This window comes from Quercus robur, chromosome 1, assembly GCF_932294415.1.
Source record: "Quercus robur chromosome 1, dhQueRobu3.1, whole genome shotgun sequence".
Lineage (NCBI taxonomy): Eukaryota > Viridiplantae > Streptophyta > Magnoliopsida > Fagales > Fagaceae > Quercus > Quercus robur.
The window spans coordinates 54,982,262-54,999,868 of NC_065534.1; the positions used below are offsets into that span (position 1 = coordinate 54,982,262).

Sequence of the window (17,607 nt, forward strand, 5' to 3'; positions counted from 1 at the left end):
GGGAGCACGACCTCCGCCCCATAAGTCATCGAAAAGGGGGTCTCACCGGTTGAACGTCGCGGCGTTGTCCGATAGGTCCATAAGACGTGCGGGAGCTCTTCTACCCATCTTCCCTTTGCCTCATCTAGTCTTTTCTTCAGTCCGTTCACTATGACCTTGTTCACGGCCTCGACTTGCCCATTTCCTTGGGGGTATGCGGGGGTGGAATATCGATTAATGATCCCAAACTCGCGGCAATACTCCCTAAAGCTCTTACTATCGAATTGGAGACCATTGTCGGAAATGAGTGTACGTGGAGTTCCGAAGCGGGTGATAATGTTTTTCCAGATGAATTTCTGGGCATCCACGTCCCTGATGTTGGCCAAAGGTTCAGCTTCCACCCATTTAGTGAAGTAATCGGTTTCGACTATTATGTATCGCTTATTCCCCGCAGCTTTGGGGAAAGGTCCTACAATATCAAGACCCCATTGTGTGAACGGCCGTGGGCTAGAGAGTGGGCTGAGAACCCCCCCGGGTTGGTGGATATTCGGGGCAAATCTTTGGCACTGATCGCACTTCTTAGCGTATTCTTGGGCCTCTCTTTGCATGTTCGGCCACCAGTATCCTTGGGTGAGTGCCCTGTGCGCCAGCGACCTTCCTCTAGTGTGACTTCCACAAATTCCCTCATGTAACTCTTCAAGTAGAGACTCGGACTCTTCTGGATGTACGCAGAGTAGGTACGGTCCAGAGTAGGAGCGCCGATATAGTTTGTAGTCCTCTGATAGCCAGAACCGAGGAGCATTTCTACGTATCTTCTCGGCCTCTAGTTTTTCTTCCGGTAAGATATCGTCCTGGAGGAAATTCTTTATGGGGTCCATCCAGCTGGGACTCTGCCTGATCTGATGGACTTGGGCCGGGTTTCTACTGGTGGGACTCGCCCTGATTAGATCTTCTACGAGGATCGTTCGTGGTAGATTATGCGCCGAGGACGTGGCAAGAGTGGCCAGTGAGTCTGCATGAGTGTTTGCACTTCTTGAAATGTGCGTCAGATTGAATGACTCAAAACTCGTCTGCAGGCGTTTGACTTGTCCTAGATACTCTTGCATCCTAGCATCTCTGGCTTCCAGCTCACCCATCACTTGTTCGACGACCAACCTGGAGTCTGTGAATGCTTCTATTACTTTTCCGCCCAATCTTTGAACCGTTGTCATCCCTTGAAACAAGGCTTCGTATTCGGCTTCATTGTTCGTAGCCGAAAATCCAAGCCTCAGCGATTTTTCAATGGCGGCACCGTCTGGTGATATTAAAACTATCCCAACTCCAGATCCTCTCTGGTTGGCCGCGCCATCCACGTAGACCTTCCAATGCGAGGTCTTCCCCGCTGAAATTACGCCAACCGATTTTTCATCCGTGTCTTTCTTCTCGGTTATTGTTTCTATAGAGGGTTCAGCAAACTCTGCTACCAGGTCTGCGAGGACCTGACCTTTGATGGAGGATCTGGGCATATATTTAATATCAAAGGCTCCCAAAAGCACACTCCACATGACGATCCTTCCTGTGTAGTCAGCGCTTCGAAGCACTGCTCGGAGGGGAAGCTGAGTTAGAACGATGATCGTATGCGCCTGAAAGTAATAAGGGAGCTTCCGGGTGGCATGTACTACCGCCAGAATTGTCTTTTCTAGAGGTAGGTATCGCACCTCGGCCTCGTGTAATGATTTGCTCACATAGTATACTGGTCGCTGCACCCCATTATAATCCCTTATCAGTACCAGGCTTACGACATGGAGAGCTACAACGATGTACGCAAACAACACCTCGTCTGCCTCAGGGCTGGACATGATGGGGGGTCGTGACAGATATTCCTTAAGCTGCTGGAAAGCCCGAATGCAATCCTCCGACCACTCAAACCCTTTCCACTTATTTATCAGGAGGTAAAAAGGTCGGCATCGATCCGCTGACCGCGATATGAACCGGTTTAATGCTGCAATCATACCAGTGAGCTTCTGCACTTCCTTCGGGTTTCGAGGAGCCTGTAAGCTGTTTATTACTTTGATTTGATCGGGGCTCACTTCTATTCCCCTATGAGTTACCATGTACCCTAAAAATCTCCCCGACCCAACCCCGAATGAACATTTGGAAGCGTTCAACCGCAACCAGTGTTCTCTTAAGATAGCGAAGATTTCTTCGAGGTCTTTCACGTGCTCGGACACCCTTTTACTCTTCACAACCATATCGTCTATGTAAACCTCAATGATCTTGCCCAGCTGTGGTTCGAACATCCGGGTCATCATCCTTTGGTAGGTTGAGCCTGCGTTCTTTAGCCCGAACGGCATCACCTTATAGTGATAATTTCCGATGGGCGTCATGAAAGCCATCTTCTCCTGGTCTTCTGGTGCAAGGGGGATCTGATGATAGCCCTGGAAGGCGTCTAGGAAGCTCATCCGAGAGTGACCCACGGTTGCATCCACCAACCTGTCGATTCGGGGTAGGGGGAATGGGTCCTTTGGGCACGCCTTGTTTAGGTCCGTAAAGTCCACACAGACCCTCCACTTCCCTGTCTTCTTCCTTACCACCACCGTGTTTGCCAACCACTCGGGGTAAAAAACCTCTTTAATAGCCCCTGCTTTTTTTAGTTTTGCCACCTCGTCTCTTACGGCACTAGCATGCTCCTTTGAAGGGCGTCGGGGTGGCTGCTTCTTCGGAGTGGAAGAGGGGTTGACGTTCAGGTGGTGACAAATAAGGCTAGGATCAACCCCCGGGGCGTCGTAGGCATCCCATGCAAACACGTCGACATTTCCTCTGAGAAATCTAACCAGTTCCTCTTTTTCTTGAGAAGGCAACTCAGAGCCGACCTGAAAGAACTTGTCCGGGTTGTTGTTGACAGTGATCTTATCTAATCCTTCGCACCTTATCTCCTCGGCTAGCCCATCGCCTTTCCTGGCCGAGGAGGCTGATTGCTATGAGCTCTGTGGGGCCGAGGACTCGGTGACGGGTCGATGTAAGATGGCGGCAACCATACACTTCCTGGCTATAGCCTGATCTCCTCGGATCTGCCATTTCGGTGTAACCATCCTCCCTTCGAAGCTGAGAAGGGGGGAATCATAAGCTGCCAAATCTTCCGGCTTCAGGTTCAGCCCCTTGTATAGATTAGGGTACATTATCTCTACCGCACTTCCTGAGTCTACTAACACCCTTCTCACATCAAAGCCTCCAATTTTTAACGTAACCACCAAGGCATCGTCGTATGGTTGAATAGTACCCCTCTTATCCTCATCCGAGAATCCCAGTATCAAAGAGCTTTGCTTTTTCGACCTTTTGGGTTGCCTATGCCTGTCCTCGTAGTGGAGCCGATCAACAGCTAATACCCTGGGGATGGGTGGCCCAGTTCGTCCTAGCGCAGCGAGGATGACATGTATCGTCCCAGTAGGGGGCCTCAAGGATACATCCTTTCGAGACTCTGGTATTGTTTGACCGGGATGTCCGCTCGAGGGGTGCAGAAGGTGACGTAACTTCCCTTCTCGGACCAACTGATCTAGGTGATTCCATAGATTCCTGCAATCCTCAATGGTATGCCCATGGTCCTGATGGTAGTGACAGTATAAGTCCTGGTTACGTTTAGAAGGGTCTCCGGCCATCTTTCCCGGCCATCTAAAATAGGGCTCGTTTCTTACTTTCTCCAGCACCTGTTGTATTGGCTCCTTGAACACGGCATTCACTGTTTGTGGGTGGCTCTGTCCAGCCTGTCGCGAGAGATCTCTCCTCGGTTGGCTAGGGTTATACCGTTCCGACCTAAAGTCATTTACTTTGGGGGGAATGACCTTCTCCTTGCCCCTTCCTTGCAGCTGATCTTTCTCCACCCTTTTGTACTTGTCGATCCTATCCATCAATTGATGAACGTCGGCAACTGGTTTACCAGTGAGGGATTTCCTTAAGCCATGCTCGGTGGGGAGGACGCTTTTGAACGTGCTGATAGCAACATCATCATGGTTGTCATCTAGGTCGTTATACACCTCCCAATATCTATCCAAGTATGCTTTCAGGATTTCTCCTTCGTGCATGGATAAGGACAATAATGAACTAAGGGGTCGAGGGACTCTGGTATTTGTGATAAAACGGGAGCAGAAAGCCTGAGTGAGCTGCTTGTAGGAGCCTATGGAATTTGTCTTCAGGCTGTTAAACCACCTCATCGCCATTGATCCCAAGCTGGATGGGAAGATTTTGCACATTAGGGCTTTATTTTGCGAGTAGATTGCCATTTTTTGGTTAAACTGGCTCACATGCTCTACCGGGTCTGCTCGGCCGTTATAGATGGCGAACGCCGGTTGATTGAAGCGTTGAGGCAGCTTAGCCCCTTCAATTCTATACGTGAAGGGTGATCTTGAAACCTGGTCCAGCGCCTTCTTCATAACATCATTCCTTGAACCCTTACTGGATGGGTTATCATATTTCCGTACAGGGCATGGTTCCCTTTCGTAGGAAAAGGTTTCACTTGGGGGGCTCCTTGAATTCCGTCGTTAACTCGCATCTTCCGCATTAGAAGACTCGTCTGAGTCAGAGGGGGATCGTTTTCGCCGCACACGTCGTAACTCCTTTTTCAGGTCATCTATCTCCCGCTGCATGGCCTGATGACTATTTCGCCTCTAGGACACGTGACTGCCTGTTTGAGTGTGACTTTGGCTCGTCCGGATAGTATGCACACTTCCCTCACGATTCCCCCTGCCGCCTGGGTTGGTGGGGTTATGTTGCCTCTGGGACTCGGCGGGTTGTGTCTGTTGGGAGTTTGTCTGGTGAGGATTCTCCTGATGTGGGCCTAGTTTTTCCATACTCGACCGTTGTGCTAGCTGATGCTCTAGTTCTTCCCACAGACGGCGCCAATTGTAGTTGCACGATTTTCTTGGCCCAAACCCTTTTGATCAGGCCCTAGCCCAAGGCGCAACACACAATAAATACTTGTAGAGGATGGGTCAAAGAACTTAGCTTCAGTGAGCCTAGTCGGACTGGGGTATGGAGAATGTTGTTGCAGATATAAGAACACCAGAATGGATACTCCACAGAAGATTCTATTTCCTTAGTGATGAATACAGTTTTTTCCGTCCCCCTTCTTTGAGGGACTCTATTACATTATATAGCTCTTTCATTCTTATCTGAACCTTACACTTGTTGATCATCTAAGCCCCCACTTAAGCACCTGTCCTATCAAACACCTTTATCACTCCCTTGTGAGTTGCAGTGGCCAAGGTAGTACTGTTCAGGGGTCTTTTCCTCATTAATGCGGCCAAGAGGGTGATTGTGACACATTTAATGTGGCGGTAGCAGCTTTCCATGAGATATTTTGGGTTTTATTCTTTTTTATATGCTTGGAGGATGAGCTGCAGTGGTTGGGGCAAGCTTTTGGTCTGGACTTCGTAGTGTCTGAGGAGGTGTTACTCCTCGGACGGGTTTCTTTTACAGCAGTTGGGCTTGAATAGTATTTTGGCTGTGACTTCTCCTCGGACATGATGCTTCTCGGACGGGCCCGTATTTATCTAGCCCATTATTTTGGGCCGGGCCCCACATATATGATTCTAAAAAAAAAAAAAAGATTTATATTAAATTCTATATTCGTTATGGCTTGGTTTACATATCTTAGTTAAGTCTTTTTCCTTTGTACTACATTCTCACTTCAAGGCAAAATTGCTATGAAGCTTGACGCAATTGAAAGGGCCTTGGTTAGATAAATAGTTCAATGGGCTTAAGTCAACTCTTTTTGGGTTGATTCTAATTAGCCCAAGTTGAATCTAAGTTACAAAAATAGGATTGTGGTTGTTAGTTCCACTTATGGTGTGTTAGAAAGTTTGAAAAGAGAGGAAATGGGAGGGGAATTGTATTCCCTTCCTTTTGCTTCATTTATAAAATAAAAAATAAATAAAATTTTAAGTTGGAGATGGAATATAGACATTCATCTATTTTGTTTGGATTTTTTAGAAATTAAAATAGGAAAGAGAATTTTATTTAAAGATATTGACATTAAATTAACATCATAAGGACAAAATTAATAATTTTAAAAAATTCTAATATTAGTGGAACTAATCCGTTTCCAAATTCCTTAATTTGGAGGAACTAAAACTGAGGGGATTTGGAAGGAAATGAGGGTTTAGAGGGGTATCTTACCCCTCCAAATCCCCCCAAACTATTTCCTCCCTTAACTTTTTTATTTTATAAATTAAACACAATGTTAAGATGTCTATTAGGTTTAGAATCTTCCTGAGTAAGCTCAAAAGTACATGACATTTCAATTTCCTAGTACAACCAAATTTTATCAATCTATCACATTTGGAATCTTTGATCGATTTTTCAGAATATTTGTCCTTTTCTTTGGGATTAGGTGAAAATGCAAGAATTGAATCCTAGATCTTGACCATCAAATAGAAAAATCATCCTATGCGACAGTTTTATGCATTACCCTTTTATAACATGTGGACCCCACATACCATCTCTATCACATGAGATGGGATTGTCATTGATCTAAAATGTATAACAACTATTTATCAATTAATTGTTAATGAATAAAAGGTTTAGGATCTTTCTAGGTAAGCTAAAAACTAAAAAGTACATCATATTACATTTCAAGTACAAATTGATTGTAAATAATAAAAATTCATTTGTCCACCACATTTAGAATCTTTGTTCCATTTTTTAGACTAGTTGTTCCTTTTTAGACTAGATTTTGACCATCAAATAGGAATATAATCTCATACAATAGTTAATATGCAACCCTCCTCCCACATGCCTTTTTGATCACATGAAATGAGAGTGTCAATTAACCTAAATCTCCTTAACAACTATTTGTCAGGTTCAGCACATGTTATCAAGGATCCAATTGTCACTTAATAGTCCTTAATTCTCAAAGTATTTTATGATATATCCTAAGAAATAGTAATGAAAAATACTCCAAGAATATATGTGCATGGATTTTTTTAGGCCATGGACGAACTTGGGTTGAAAATCAGGATTAAAAAAACTCAACCCAAATTAAATTTGATTAAATTAAGGTCGAATGTAGTCTATTTACTTTTTGTATCATAACAATATAGTTGAAAATGCAATAAATTTTCTATTTTTATAATTAATAAATAAATAAAATCCTAGAATTTTTAAACTATTGGGCCTGCATTCCACTAGCCCATTTGTCGAAACCAACCATCCTTATTGGGCCAATTGGTTTCTTGGGCCCATCATGATGATGAACAGATCTATCTAAAAATTGCTGCTACTTACCAGTAATTGGTATAAACGGCATCGCTTAAGTAAATATCTCATTAATTTTTTTTAACAATTAATCTATCAATTAATGGCCAAACTTTATCCCCAAAAAAATAAAAAATCACGGCCAAACTTCCACTCCAAGCAATATAGAATTGTATTTTCTTAGCCTTTTGTTTTTAATAGAAATTTTTATATATTGGACCCTCTAACTTTGATTAAAATTCAATTAATTTCTCTTACTTTACTTTCATTCAATTCAATCCTCTGATTTTAAATTTTGTTAAATTCAGTCACGCATTAGTATTAGTCAAAATTAGACCATAAACTTTCAACTTTGTTTAATACAACTTCATTGTTTTGGGGTCCTTAATCGATTAATTTTGATGAATATTAACAAAATGGATGAATTGTATATTAACTAAAAAGTTAGTTAGTATTTGTAATTGGACAAAACTTAAGTACAATACTTTAAGTGTTCTTCCTTAGGTTCTTCTCTTAAGATTCAGCCATGTGGCTAATTAACTAAAAAATACACTTTCATCCCATGAAAAAAAATTCATGTGACAGAATCATAAGATGGAAATCTAAGAACAGCACCTAAGTACTGTACTAAGTTTTGTCATTTGTAATTTGTCAGTTTTTAGACCCCTTAAAACAATTGATTTAACCTAGTTAATTAGCCAAGTTGTTACTTAGTCCAAATTCCAAGTCTAGGTTATCCCAATCAAACAATCATATCATGCATAGCAGCGGAAAATAAATAAGACAATGATATGATCACCCAGGAAAACCAAACCGGTAAAAAACCTGGGGAGGATTTAGCCTAGCTATCCTCAAGGTAAAAAGCAAATCCACTAGAAATAATCGAAGTTCATACAAAAGGACTTACAAGCACCCCCGCTTAACTTCCTAATGCTACCAACCAGTAGAACTTACTGACACGACCACGTGCAAGCTCCGAATCCACGGACTCCTTCTTTCTTTGGCCTTTGCAAAACACAAACACCCCCGTTTGTGACTTTGAGATCTCACTCAAAGGTTTAGCAACACAAACTCTCCTGTTTGTGACTCCAAGATCACCCTTGAAGGTTTAGATCATTAACACATTTGATGACAAGAGAAGGCAACAACTTCTACAATACCAGATCTTGAGATTCTTCAAGGAATAGCACCGGTAAAAAACATAAGAGAGTTTTTTAGGAACAAAACCTTAAATACAAAAGAGGCACACTCTTTTCTCTCTGAAAAGCCACACAAAAAACGTGTTTAGGGTTTCCTTTATATACTGGGAGAAGTAGATTAGAAACCCTAATCCTAAATGGGCTTGGACTGCTGTTTGGGCTTAATTAAAATTCTGCAGATACGACTTTCGATCGGTCGAGCCTGTCTTTCGATCAGTCGAGCCAGACAGATTATGAAATCTTCTTTCTGCAGCTTGTATGTTCTTGAATCTTGACTTGAATTACATTAAGCTTTGTTTAATAAAACCTATAGACTCTAAGATCTATATCTAGACAAGTTTGTGTTCACAATTTGCCAATTGTTCTAAACATTTAGAACCTAACAAACTCCCACTTTGGCAATTCGTGACAAAACTTTCATACAAAATGAAATGCTCAAATACAAGAACAATCCAATACAATAAAATGCCCAATTACATCACAAATCCCAATCTAAGACTTCTAATCTAGAAGTTACAAGAAGAGGTAGAAGGTCTTGATCAGAATGCACCTGTCTTTCCTGAAACACTCAACAAACACATCACCGCATGTGTGGAAAGAAAGACATATAAACAATAATATGAAACAGAATATAAAAAACAACAGTAAATTCTAACTCTCCCCCTAAGTTAGATACATCAAAAAGTTTTTATATTCTCCTCCTAAACAAAACAAACAGGTCATCTATGTCTCCCCCTTTTTGTCACGTATTGACAAAGACTACCTAATCAGAAGATAGACAGAAAATATACGCAACAGAGTAAGACAAAATAGAGAAAACTCCCCCTATGAAGAGCAACAACTCCCCCTAAGAACCACAAAGGTTAAAAAAAAATTTCTCCCCTTATAAAAATAGGAAAAACAAAACAAGTTTTGGGAAAAACAGTTTTAGGGAAAAATAAAGGGGTTGGGGATAAAGAAAAAGACACAAACCAAGCTTTAAAAAAAAACAAAGTTGAAGATACACATGAAGAAAAATATTCTCTCTTTCAATAAAATGCAAACATGACACTATGTGACCCATAAACAGTTGCATGAGTAGAGAAAATATTTGCACATTGATTATCCATCATATCTCTTAAGAAAAATATTTTCTACAGTTCACACATAAAAAAAGCATATACTAGAAAGTACATAGCTCAAAAATTAATCAATCAATTTCTGATCAAGTTGTGTACCCAATTTAGCAAAGTGTATGCATGTTATGTGTGAAAACAATAAGAGATATGATTGCAAAACTGCAAGATGGATACAGAAAACAATGCAATGCATGTGAATCCTAAACATAAATGATGCATGGAAAAATCAAATTTTTGAAAAAAAAGAAAGAGCAATTTAATGCAGAAACTCCTTAAAGCACAATATTTCATAAATGAAATGCATGAGTATGAGACGAAAAGTTTTTCAAAAACACTTGAATTCAACCCAGATCTTCCAAAAACAAAATTTTCAATCAATTTGTCCTCAATTCTCAAACTTTAAACATATTTTGCATCAAAATCAAGGAACTTTTAATCTTGGATGGCCACAACAAAATCACACACAATATAATGTACCAAGTTTAACAAAGAGTAATTTGTGTAGTGTGTGCAACTAGTAAAAGCTTGAGATATATGTGAGGTGATATGTGAATATCAATTAATCACAAAGTCTACAAAATTCATCACATAGAATTTAAAAGAGACTATTACCTAAATAGTTACATCATATAACTCCCACATCTCCTAGATCATAAGTTTGCAATCATGTAAGTTTCTTGATTTGCCTCATAATATACACACCAATTTTAATTATGTGATTTGGCATCAAGCCTAATAGTACACACCAATTTTAAGTATTAAGCAATTAAATCGAGGCTTCACCTTATGTTCTTTTTGTGCATGTGCTACACTTTCTCGAGCACAAAATCTTATGATATGCACTAAGGTGTTCATGATTGGCTAGTGAATAGTGGTGAGATGGTTATTTATGCCTTTCTCAAAAGGTTCAAGTCCGACAGTCAAAGACTTGTGACTTCAAGATCAAGACAAAGTGATCAAAAACTATAAACATCTCCCACACAACATGCACTACAAAGCTTAAACTAGTAAAGTGCAATAAAAGAAGCTCATCCAAACTAAACAAGATACATAAACATGTTATGTAAAGATAATATGGCCAATCCTTGATTATAAATCCAAGATGTGAAATACAAAACACAAAAATCTTTTTGGTTTTTAAAAAATTTATGACCAAAAACAAAAAGCACACATTATGCTAAATGAACAATGCAAATGCAATGCATGACAGTGCTCAACTAAGCTATAGAGGGTACACAAACAAGAAATATCAATTTCTTAATTAACCCTTTAGTACATGTACAAACTAGTACATACTTACATAAAATCAAAAATAGCTTTCAAGTTTCTCCACAATGTTAAGCATGTTCTAAATCAAGAGAGATATCATAATTCATGTAATCCTCAAGAAAAATAAAACAAGACTCAAAATAAAATATTTTTGTCTTTTTGAAAAATTTTCAATGTTTTTGGATTTTTTTTATTTTAAAAAAACTTAAAAAAAATAAAACAACCAAAAACAAAAACAGAACATGTCCACAAACAATTGAAAGAATTAAATTAGGGACAAGTCAGCAACACTCACCTTAGAGAATCTTTTCTCACCCATCTAGCACGAGTCTTCGGCTTTGTAGGTGAAAATCCATGTGAAGCAGAGTGTATATGAGAGATTATACCAATCTTCTGAGAAAGACTAAAATCTTGCAAATTCCTTTCACAAGCCAACAAGCTTAAATTTTTCAAAATAATATGAAACAATTTATATGGACTTATGGCAGGAGAAATATCATCACATATCCTAGATTGAAACACAGAATGCTTAAATTTCAATTTATGATAATTAGGACGAATGTGACCACGGACACCACAAAAGTGGCAAACAGGAACAAATTTAGGAACATCAGTATTCCTAGTAACAAGTCTAGTCTCAGATTTTGGTTTTTGCCTCAACAAAGAACAATTTGGTCTAATATGACCAACAACACCACAAAGGTGACAAGTAGGCACAAAAACAGATTTATTATGTTTTCTAACAGTAGGTTTAGACTTAGGTTTAGAAACTTCAGTGTCTACATCAGAACTTTTACCTTTGTCTAACCTAGCAAAATAAGCATTTTCTTTATTATTCCTCTTAAAAGGAGGGATATAAACTTTTTCAGTTTTAGGCTTAAGAGAAACAGAAACACTTCTGTTATCAACAGCAGACTTGGTACAAGTCAAATTTTGAATTTTAGCTTTAGATTCAACTAACTCTTATTTTTCTTCTCAAAAAAAAAAAAAAAAAAAAAACTAACTCTTGTTCCAAGCTTTTCATCTTCTCATCTTGTGAGGAAATTTGATTCATCTTGTTATTAGATTCATCTAATCTAACAATCAATTCCTCTTTTTCAAGATTAGCCAATTTTAACTCTTCCTTGAATTTCTTAGCAATTTTCATAGATTTCAATAATTCCTTACGAAGAGTTTCACAGGCATCAATAAAATCAACAGAAGCATGAGCAGAAAGACACTTCAAATTTTCCATGACAACAGGGGTCAAGGATCAGCTCTTAGATCAAAAGATCTAAAACAAAAGAGCAACCCGCTTTGATACTACTTGTCAGTTTTTAGACCCCTTAAAATAATTGATTTAACCTAGTTAATTAGCCAAGTTGTTACTTAGTCCAAATTCCAAGTCTAGGTTATCCCAATCAAACAATCATATCATGCATAGCAGCGGAAAATAAATAAGACAATGATATGATCACCCAGGAAAACCAAACCGGTAAAAAACCTGGGGAGGATTTAACCTAGCTATCCTCAAGGTAAAAAGCAAATCCACTAGAAAGAATCAAAGTTCATACAAAAGGACTTACAAGCACCCCGCTTGACTTCCTAATGCTACCGACCAGTAGAACTTACTGACACGACCACGTGCAAGCTCCGAATCCACGGACTCCTTCTTTCTTTGGCCTTTGCAAAACACAAACACCCCCATTTGTGACTTTGAGATCCCACTCAAAGGTTTAGCAACACAAACTCTCCTGTTTGTGACTCCAAGACCACCCTTGAAGGTTTAGATCATCAACACCTTTGATGACAAGAGAAGGCAACAACTTCTACAATATCGGATCTTGAGATTCTTCAAGGAATAGCACCGGTAGAAAACATAAGAGAGCTTTTTAGGAACAAAACCCTAAATACAAAAGAGGCACACTCTTTTCTCTTTGAAAAGCCACACAAAAAACGTGCTTAGGGTTTCCTTTATATACTGGGAGAAGTAGATTAGAAACCCTAATCCTAAATGGGCTTAGACTGCTGTTTGGGCTTAATTAAAATTCTGCAGATACGACTTTCGATCGGTCGAGCCTGTCTTTCGATTGGTCGAGCCAGACAGATTATGAAATCTTCTTTCTGCAGCTTGTATGTTCTTGAATCTTGACTTGAATCACATTGAGCCTTGTCTAATAAAACCTATAGACTCTAAGAGCTATATCTAGACAAGTTTGTATTCACGATTTGCCAATTGTTCTAAACATTTAGAACCTAACATAATTTAGTTTAAAAATTATCAAGTCTAAACTTCTTTCCCAAGCAAATATTAGATTATTTCAACCACCTGAAATATACAAAATCCAATCCACGTGTCAACAAACTATTGACCTACCCTATGAAAAGTCAAAAGTTCTTAACTTTGACTCTGACCATAAATGCTTATTCCACATAATTCACAGACACGTTCACAACTCTGCAGCTATAAAAGTATACAATACGTACCCTATCATAACTCATTTCCTTTTTGTCAAATAAAAGCTAAGGTGGTTGGTCTTGTCACAGCTGAAAGCTCTATTTTTTTTTTTTTAGCTTCACTTGATTGCATGCCTTGTGTTCGATAAAAGGTATGTTTGATTTTGTGATTTTTCTCAATGAATTTTGTGGATGAAATCTCGGTTTTTATTAAAAGTTCTAACTTTTAAAGGCATTTGCTAATAAATATGCAATTAGGTATTTTCAGTTTTCACATTTAGAAGTTAGAGAGAATGTTATTTGGGACTTCATTCAGAGCTAATAAACATGCATTTGTGAGTTGAAATTTGGCTTGGATATCCTACAGATTGTATAATTTTCACAATGATTATGTGATCAAAATTGAAACCTGATCAGTTTTGTTATAGCACTGTTTGTATGGAAACTATGTTTCTGTTTTGGGTTTGCTTTCCTAAGTTTCTTTATGAGATGTGAGAGGAATAACATGTGGGGTTTGTTTGAATATAAGTAAAGAAAGAAAATTTAGCTATTTTATTTGAAATAAGAGGAATTGGGGTTTGGTGGTATGGTGTTGGTGGATATGAAAAGGGTGGTGAGTGGTGATTGGTGATATATGGGTAGACAATGCTGTTTTTGGCGGTGGAGTTAATGGAGATAATGGCAGTCTATAGGTGTTTGTGGTGATGGTGAGATTGATAGCATGGTATTAATTGACTCTCACATAAAGTTCTTGTTTCAGCAATTCAAAAGTGGGAGAATGTTTATGACAATCTCTATCTTCGTGTTAGATAACTAAATTCTTATATGCCTATTTGAGAAGATGGGTTTAAATGGGCAAATGTATACTTGTATACCAAATATTTTTATGACATTATCCAAACCCCGTTGAAACAGGCTCATTTGCCACCCATTTCAAGAGTCATGGCTGAAGGTGATCATTGGGGTGGGGATGGTTCTATTTGTTGTGTTGGGTGGTGGTGATGTTGTTTTGTGGTGGTTGTTTTTTGTTGGGGTGGTATTATTGTTTCATTGGATGTCCAATGGTGACGGTTGTGGTGGAAACTATTGATTGGTGGGATTAGTGCCATTAGTTGTGGGTGTGTTGGGGTTAAGAATATTAATGGGTGTGATGTTTGTGGATTGAGGGAAACAGTCTAAAATATGAACTCAAAATTTATTTGCTTCAATTAAGCTAGCTCCTACTCCTCCTCCTCCTCCTTCTCCTTTGTTGTTGTTGGTCATTCGTTTGTAGTGGTCATTGTATAGTGAGAAAGCTCATCCTTGCCTTTAGACTAGAAATCCCTCTTTTACATCCCCTAGACAAATTAATAGGAAGAAAATAATTGGTCGTTATTTTTCATTAAGATATCAAACATTTTTTGTTGGCTCTCTTGTTTTATATAAATTAAACCCGGAAACATGAAAATTATCAATATCAATGCCTTTTAAGTGGTCTTTGTAATAATAGCAGTGAAAGTAAGATATCTTGCTTTTGTAATTTCCAACAATGTGAAATTTTCTCACTATGTTACCAAATGATTTTTAAAGGGCTATCTTGCTTTTCAAATGTCTATGTATTTCATAATTACCTTGACTTAGCTTGTTCTGTAGTGTGCTGAGAGTTGATTAGGTGCTGTGTATCTGAACTCAGCTTGACATCTAAACCATCATATTATTGTATCAACACCCCCCCCCCCCTAACATAAAAAATAAAATAAAAAAAATAAAAAAAAGAAAGAAAAACATTCTCTGTGACAAGTTCAAATAAGTTGTGTTTATATTATACTTGGATCCTACGCACATAGGAGGACACCATGATTGCATGGCAGTTCTGTGTTCTCAACTATTTTATTTTTAATGCATAGCATGCTATTTGGATTATTCTGTTAATTCTGGAATAATATATTGCTAATTGGTTTGTAAAGATTCTAAATGAAATGAATAAAAAGGAATTGAGTGTATTGACCTGACTATGATGTACTTCAAAGTGATGGATGGTTATTAAGCAAAGCTGCTAGTTTCATCTCATCAAAGTTGTTTGATTAGATTTGTGTTTATATGGAGTAACTTATTATCAGCTAACTGAGGATGGAAGCACAGAAAAATCAACCTGAAAAGCAGCCATCACCTGCTGCTGTAGTCATCCCTTCATGTCACACAAAGAAGAATGACGATGCCGCTTTCTTGGAGGATTTGAAGGACCGCATTGATGAGTTCATCCATGCATCTATGGATGAACACAAAAATTGCTTCCAGAAGACCCTGAAGAAGGTTGAATCACTCTTTCAACTTGATGCTACTTATTCCTGTTTGTACTTGTACTAATTATTTAGTTCATATACAATTTCAGATGTTTGGAATGTCAAAGATTGTTGCAGAAAGGAGTTCTGAAACTAAGGAGGTTGAAAGCTCTTTGCCCCTCCAAACAACAGTGTCGGACTAGAATGCCTCCCCTCCCTTGCTGACAACATGATATTTTAGGACCATGATTTTTTGCAAGGATAATAATATTATAAAGACAAAGTTTAGTTACAAAATTGGTTGTAGCCTAAACCTACAACCTTACTTAATATCATTAACATTACTATATATTTCGAAAACCTAACCATTGGATTGCATGTTCTTTACACTCTTAATACACATGTCAAATTTTATGTCAATCGGATATTATTTACTATATAACCTATAAGATTATATTTTATGCATAATTTTAAACTACAAACACTTGAAATTTAAACAATTTATTGATGACATAGCTATTGATCTTTAATTTTATAGAAATTTTGCAAGTATGAAGGTTATAAGAAGAAAATGTAATCCAATGGTTGATTTATAAAAATTCACCTCTAATAAAAAGACATTAAATAAAGGTGTAGCTAAACTTGTTGGAAGTTAAAGTCTTATATTGTTACTTAAATGGTATATATGAGTACATATGACTGTCTCAAATTAGATTTCAGATTAAGAAAATTCATTGTTCATTTGGCTTCTTTCATGCATGCTTTGCTGTTTTGCTGCTATGGTTCCTTTTCAGTAATAAGCTAATAGTGTTTGAATCTTATGGGAGATAAGTTTCTGGTTGAGGTAATTTATCGTTGTGGTCAATTTCATTGCCCAATCTTTTGGAATTCAGATTACTTGCTGGGTCTTGCATTGCCTAATATCAGTTATATAGTAGTTATTCCTAGATATATCTGATAAAGATTAATTAAGCATTCGGGTATTAGTAGTAGTAATAGGATTATTGAAAACTTTTTTTTTTTTCATACATCCGATATATGCAGATTTATTTGTATAATGTGTGGGCTCTATTGTAGTATCTCATGCATCATATATATGAATATTTCTTTTTATAAAATGTGGTATCCATAAGGAAAATAAATATATCATATACATGAAATAATTATTGATTAGATCGAGGAAACCTCCTAATTATAACTCTAAAGGTTTAATGAAATATAAAATCTAAGATAACTTGATTTTTGATCTCTTACATTTGGGGTTTGTTGGACTTTGATTTAGTAAATTTAAAAAAGGGAACAAATTTGTTCCCTTTTTGTTTTTTTGTCCATTTATTGTTTACATGGCTATCAACATGTTGTTGATGCAACCTTTTTAGCTAATGTCGGCGTTGCTAAATTACAAACTTAACATATGGATTAGTTAAATTTTGGTTCTTTAAAATTTAAATATTGGATTGGTTTGAATTTCGTCTTTTAAACATGGGATCATTTGATTTTGGTCCCTTAAATATAAGGTGCTCAACATTTTATTAGTGTTAGATAATTAAGCAACATATTAATGAAAAATAAACAAAAGGACTATATTGTTACATTTTAAAATTTAAGAGACTAAAATCATTCAAGATCTAAGGAATCAAAAATATAATTTATATGATTCTCAAAAAAAAAAAAAATTTATATTAAATTCCATATTCGTTATGGCTTGGTTTACATATCTTTGATATTAAGTCTTCTTTTTCCTTGGTACTACATTCTCACTGCAAGGCAAAATTGCTATGAAGCTTGACACAATTGAAAGGGCCTTGGTTAGATAAATAGTTCAATAGGCTTAAGTCAACTCTTTTTGGGTTGATTATGATTAGCCCGAGTTGAATTTGAGTTACAAAAATAGGATTGTGGTTGTTAGTTCCACTTATGGTGTGTTAGTTCCACTTATGATTGTGGTTGTGATTTAAGAGACTAAAATCATTCAAAATCAAAGGAATCAAAAATATAATTTATATGATTCTCAAAAAAAAAAAAAAATTATATTAAATTCCATAAATCAAAAATATAATTTATATGATTCTCAAAAAAAATATATATATAATTTATATTAAATTCCATATTCGTTAT

General features: G+C 37.5%; 1 protein-coding gene across 1 annotated transcript; it reads left to right on the top strand.

The window, feature by feature from the left end:
- The first annotated feature begins 15,337 nt into the window (after positions 1-15,337).
- LOC126714424 (uncharacterized) lies at positions 15,338-15,837 on the top strand. Its single transcript, XM_050414569.1, has 2 exons — positions 15,338-15,520; positions 15,600-15,837. The coding sequence occupies exons 1-2, from the start codon at positions 15,338-15,340 to the stop codon at positions 15,690-15,692; spliced, it is 276 nt and encodes a 91-aa protein (XP_050270526.1). The 3' UTR covers positions 15,693-15,837.
- The last annotated feature ends 1,770 nt before the right edge of the window (positions 15,838-17,607 follow it).

Excerpts from the sequence above, each read along its gene's own strand:
- LOC126714424 (XM_050414569.1), top strand. The coding sequence starts at position 15,338 with ATGGAAGCACAGAAAAATCAACCTGAAAAGCAGCCATCACCTGCTGCT. Across the intron at positions 15,521-15,599 it reads TCCAGAAGACCCTGAAGAAG|ATGTTTGGAATGTCAAAGAT; the intron begins GTTGAATCACTC and ends ATACAATTTCAG.